The 5,636-nt window shown below is 49.9% G+C and overlaps 1 protein-coding gene across 2 annotated transcripts; it reads left to right on the top strand.

Moving 5' to 3' along the window:
• The first annotated feature begins 2,769 nt into the window (after positions 1-2,769).
• Positions 2,770-5,055, top strand: npbwr2b (neuropeptides B/W receptor 2b). Of its 2 annotated transcripts, none has more exons than XM_053849863.1 (2): positions 2,770-2,918; positions 3,260-5,055. In XM_053849863.1, exon 2 carries the CDS (start codon positions 3,608-3,610, stop codon positions 4,619-4,621), a length of 1,014 nt encoding a protein of 337 aa, XP_053705838.1. In that variant the 5' UTR covers positions 2,770-2,918; positions 3,260-3,607; the 3' UTR covers positions 4,622-5,055. The 2 variants fall into 2 exon arrangements, with proteins under 2 accessions (XP_053705838.1, XP_053705837.1); XM_053849862.1 differs by lacking the exon at positions 2,770-2,918 and adding an exon at positions 2,993-3,066.
• Positions 5,056-5,636: the final 581 nt, after the last annotated feature.

Genomic DNA, 5,636 nt, shown 5'->3' on the forward strand with positions numbered 1-5,636 from the left:
AAGGTTCTTCTGCAGCGGGAGAGTGTGACAGATTCAAAGTCGGAAGTGTGAAGATGAAAGCGGCGTGGAAATAACGCTTGAAAATCTCCGACATCGGGGTGAAGCGAGGGATCAAAGATAGCGTCGCCAGCGGCCCCTGAAGGTGAAGGGGGCGAAATCTGGATGATGGAGAAGTGTTTACTGTACACCGGGCGGGACGCGTGTTGAAAAATGGATTCGCCTTTTCATGACTTCAGATGAAAGGTGCTTGGAATGAAGGGATTAGAGGAGAGTGGCGCGGTTGAACTCAAGGCTCGGGGTATGCACTGAGCACTGGAAGCCGTGTCGGGTTCTTAACGGCCTCCTCCATGACAGCACGTCCAGAAACGTACAGCTGCTCGGAAGTGAGTGACGGCCGCGTCAGAAGAAGCTGCTCCGTCTGACAGGATCTGTGAGGCTCAGGTTGCCATGGCTGACGGGCGACTTTCACCTTCTGGGAACGTCCGACAGAGGAATTCTCCTCCTCGCAAATGGAGGGCTGAAGGTTGTTTTCCAATTACCATGGTATTACATTCCTCTTCTGAGACTGGGGTCAATTTAATGCAAGTGGGGGGTGGAAATAAGCTCGGATCCAGGAGGAAAAGATGGAGGCAAAGTGCTGGAGAACAGGGAAGCCTTGTTATTAAAACATGGACAGGAACGCTCGCTATATACTGAAGAAGTCAAAGCTCTTCTCAGTCATGTCACTGGCTGCTTTGTCGTCAGCAAAAAATAGCATTTTAGTTTAGAGTTTCGGGTGAAAACCACTTGGATTAAAATGTGTAAATATGCATAAGTGGGTCAATAAAGTCTTTTTTCCATCATAAAAAACAGATCTTTTTTACTGGTGACTAGCTGGGTTGGAAAATTAGTTAATATTGTGGGCAATGACTTAAATAATCCCAAACAGTCATCTCAGTCAAACCATTTCAGGGTAGCTGAGTGTGCGCCGCTGAAACTGAAGGAAGGAGTGGGAACTCTAGCGCCCTCTAGTAGCCGCTCTGGCTACGGCTTCTCACCGTCGTCTTGTTTACAAGTGTCTCCAGGCCGTAACAAGGAGCGCACCAGACACCGACGCTGTGTCGACGTCAGCGTTTCTGAAGAGCCATGAGCTGCGGCTCCCTCAGCCCTCACAGTTCAGACTGATCAAGAGGATCCTCACCAGAGCCTTGACACGCGGCGGCAACGACAGCAACAGCAGGAGGAAGATTCAGCCTCGAGCTCCAAAGTATTGAATAAAATAGGTCCATAACAGTGAAGTAGAAACATGTAAGTCGACAAAACTAAAGACAAAATGAGTTGAAATGGATTGATTCATTGACCTCTGTGGGTCATTTGATCATTTCTGGATGTTCAAACGTGAATGAAATGGTAAACTATTGAACACTATGTGGAATAAACAGAATTATGTTTGTGGTCTCTAAAAATATTCATGCGTTTCCAAACGAATACATTTCATAAACACACAAAATTTACTTAATAAAATGTTGAATAAATGCTTTTCTCCACCACACAATCCCTATTAAGAAGTAGTAGAGTTCCCATCTCGTTCTTCACACATGGAAACCTTCTGCCCAGAGGTTGGAGAAGAAGCGTCAGTGACGGTGTTGAAACCATCGCTGTTGTCAGTAAACCAGAGTCGTGCCGAAACCAAATCCACCACCGAATGATTATTGAGAGAGCGAGGAAGCTCCTGCGGGGAGAGTGAACGCTGCATGCTGGATTTCAAATCCACCACCCGAAAAAAAACAAAAAAAAGTCTTATTCCTCAGTTCTCATTTGATGCTCTTTTTAAAGGCCCCAACTGTGTTGTCCATGTTTCAGGAGTCATCTGAATCATGGTTCGTTCGGACTACAATTTCCTGAATGTTATTTTGCTCGGACACAACATGGCCGCCTCATAGAAATGTGTTGTTGTAAGCGCTTCACCATTTTATTTTGTCCAGTAGAGCGACGCGAGCTGCAGCCGCAGCAACCCAAAGCTCACCTGCTCTCGTCCCGCTGCGTCCCATCGCTCCGACTGAAGCCAGGGCCCGTCCCACTGCATCTCCCGTCAGCCTGGATCCTTTCAACAGGTGGACAGGTTTCAGCAGAAGCAGCGTCAAGATGACCTTGTTTTGACCGCAGCACTTACCTGTCACAGGCTCGGCTCCGCACCATCAGTGCTGCATCTAGAAACCTCACTATTTTGGTCTCATTTTGTCACAAACCACAGCTTTCAGCTGTGCACACTCGCACAAATACGTTTCTGAATCAATCGGTGCACACAAGCTACACCTGTGAGCCTCCAACTACGGTGGCCTCAGGAGGCCAATCTCCCAACAAAAAACACAAAACAAGCTGAAAACACAGTGTAGCGTCACAGCTTTGAGGCAGTTTATCGCCACAGTTTAGAAATAAAATAAAATAAAATAACCCACAAACAACAAGGTCAGAACAGCAGGCAATCTTTCCCAGTCCGTCCTGAAGTTTCTCAATAGGTTTTATTGTCTGATGCAAAGTGGCACAACTCTCCTCTCCTCCCACATCCATCTCTGAAGTTCCAGCTGCTGCTTTGTGACTTCATCAATGCATTCATACGCAGCAGCTCAAGGCGACGAGGGCTTGTTATCTGCCCACCCGTTATTCTCCCGCGACATCAAAGGGACCTGACGCGTGACAGACTCATTCTGGGTGGAGGATCTTCATATCTTCAAGGCCACAAAGCTCATGTAAATGTGACTTTTCCTGGTGACCTTTCTTCCTGCTGTCACCAGTGATGACAATGATCCCTGAGCCGCAGCGTCGATCAGTCGCTCCACCTCACACGTTACCACGCCGAGCCGTCACATTTGCGCGTGGAACATCACTCATCCGCCCGCCACAAGTGTCTTCATGAATACGCGCTCAGCAGCGGCAACGTAATTGACGCAGATTTATGACTCCAGTGACGTCAGGGGTGAGGGAGGGAGGGCGGAGAGGGAGGGAGAAGTTGCGAGGAGCGTCAGACGGCGAGACTTTCCCAGATGGAGACAGCGAGGGAAGAGGCATGGCAGAGGGAGCGCAGGGGTAAACAAGGCTTTTGCATCTGGTCGAACCTCTCAGGCGCGCTGGAGACAGAAGTCCAGACTCGCGGGGTTAAACTTTTATTTGGCGCTCCGCTCCGTGCATTCACTGAGTTCCGCTTGAATATATATGCGTGTGTGTGTGTGTGTGTGTTCAGTGTTGCTGTTGATATGACGGAGCCTCCGTTTCCTTCCAGCTTGAAATCCCGCTGAAGCGCCCGTCGTGCGTAAAAGCCTGGCACCGTCTCCGGCGCGCGCGGGAGAGGAACGCGACCCGCAGCCCAGCGTGACGGACGCTTGCGATCGTTTCTGAGACGGACCAAATCGGAGGAGGGTGACATAACGTCGGGACGCTGCCACAGACCGGAGCGCCGTTTTCGTCCGAGGAATTTATCTGGCTTTCAACTTTCCCTCGTAACTGGAGGAGTTTATGAACAGCTGTCAAAATAAGATATGAATAACATGTTGATGAGGAGTTGAGAAGGTGAGGGCTGAAGTCCATTTGCTTGTGGAAGGGTAGGCGACTTGTGTTGTGTGTTGGACTCATGGAGAACGTGTCCTTCACCGGCGGTGTCCTGCCGCCCTGCAACGACTCAGTGGACTACTCCGCCCTGGAGCTCGGCAACCGCACCGACCTGAAGTGCACGCCGCCGGGCTACCAGTTCTACGCTGACCTCTACGTCATCCTGCCCATCATCTACTCCGTGATCTGCGCCGTGGGACTCACGGGGAACACGGCCGTCATCTACGTCATCCTCAAAGCCTCCAAGATGAAGACCGTCACCAACATGTTCATCCTCAACTTGGCCATCGCCGACGACCTCTTCACCTTGGTGCTGCCCATCAGCATCGCAGAGCACCTGCTGCACTACTGGCCGTTCGGCGAGGTGCTGTGCAAAGTCATTCTGAGCATTGACCACTACAACATCTTCTCCAGCATCTACTTCCTGACGGTGATGAGCATCGACCGTTACTTGGTGGTCCTGTCGACGGTCAGCTCCAAACGGATGCCCTACCGCACCTACAGAGCCGCCAAGATCATCTCCCTGTGCGTGTGGGTCCTGGTCATCCTCATCGTGATGCCCTTCACCGTGTTCGCCGGCGTCTTCGTGGATCCCAACGACGGCAGGAAAAGCTGCGTGCTCAGCTTCCCAGCCCCAGAGAGTCTCTGGTTCAAAGCCAGTCGCATCTACACGCTCATCCTGGGCTTCGCCATCCCCGTCTCCACCATCTGCATCTTGTACACCATGATGCTGTACAAGCTCAGAAACATGCGACTCAACAGCAACGCCAAAGCCCTGGACAAGGCCAAGAAGAAGGTCACCATCATGGTCTTCATCGTCTTGGCCGTCTGCCTGTTCTGCTGGACCCCGTTCCACCTCAGCACCATCGTGGCTCTCACCACCGACCTGAGGACAACACCGCTGCTCATCGGGATCTCCTACTTCATCACCAGCCTGAGCTACGCCAACTCCTGCCTCAACCCCTTCCTCTACGCCTTCCTGGACGACAGCTTCCAGAAGGCCTACAAGCGCATCTTAGAATGCAGGAGGGCATGAGTGCAAAAAATAAAAATCTTTTTCTGAGAGCTACAATAGAAGCCAAATGCCTTGTTTTCACCAGCGTTTGTCGAACACTTGGACTCTGTGTGAACTGGAAGGCTCTGGAGGACGTAACCAGATTGGAGACAGTGACTCAGAGCGGCTGCTTCCTGTGTTGGAAGCTAATAACGCGCATCCGACACGTGTGCATGACTCCAGCACTGACAAATCTGACAGCAGCAGCTCATCTCACGCATGACGCTCAAGAGGACATGATGTTCTCGATCTGGGGGTGGAGGGCGATCGCACGTTGGCATGCCTTCTTGTCACTTGCTTTTGACCACTGCAAAACATGTCAATGATTTGAAACATCACAGACAAACATTTATAAAAGGTCAGCGTATCACGTGTCATTCAAATAAAATTGTAAACCTGTAAATATGAACTCAATAAAGTGCTATATATACGAAATGAGTGTGTCGATCATTTGGGGAGGATATTAGCGTCTATACAAATGAAATATCTTCCTGATTAGCTCCACACAAATGCTCCATTTGCCTCATTATAATATGGAAAAGAAAAAGTCTGTGACTACTTATTTCTGATCATTGCGACATTCAGTATGAAAGCAAATTATGAGCTGTAAATAAGCCGCATTTTAAAAATGAAAATTATGTTGATAGGATCATATCATATGTCAGGTCACCTTGCAGCCACGACATCCTCCAGAGGTCAGGTGACGCGGCGGCTCATGCTCTGCTCAGTCACCCTCTGCTGACGTTTGCAGGATAGGAGCAGTGACTCAGGTGATGACTCGGCATCGCAATTTTCCACATGTCAACCCAATTCAAAGGACAAGTCGGTCAATCGATGGAGGCCTCACCTTTCAACTGTCATGAAGCCAGAAGGTTTCTTTGTCTCAGATCAATGTCTTCCTGGACCGCAACATGGCTGGGTTACCTCGCGGTGCACAGACAATACATTTGGATTGTTGACGTGGAAACGACGCTCCGGGAGGAACGATGAACTGAGA

The sequence above is a fragment of the Synchiropus splendidus genome, chromosome 18, assembly GCF_027744825.2.
Source record: "Synchiropus splendidus isolate RoL2022-P1 chromosome 18, RoL_Sspl_1.0, whole genome shotgun sequence".
In the NCBI taxonomy this organism is placed as follows: domain Eukaryota; kingdom Metazoa; phylum Chordata; class Actinopteri; order Syngnathiformes; family Callionymidae; genus Synchiropus; species Synchiropus splendidus.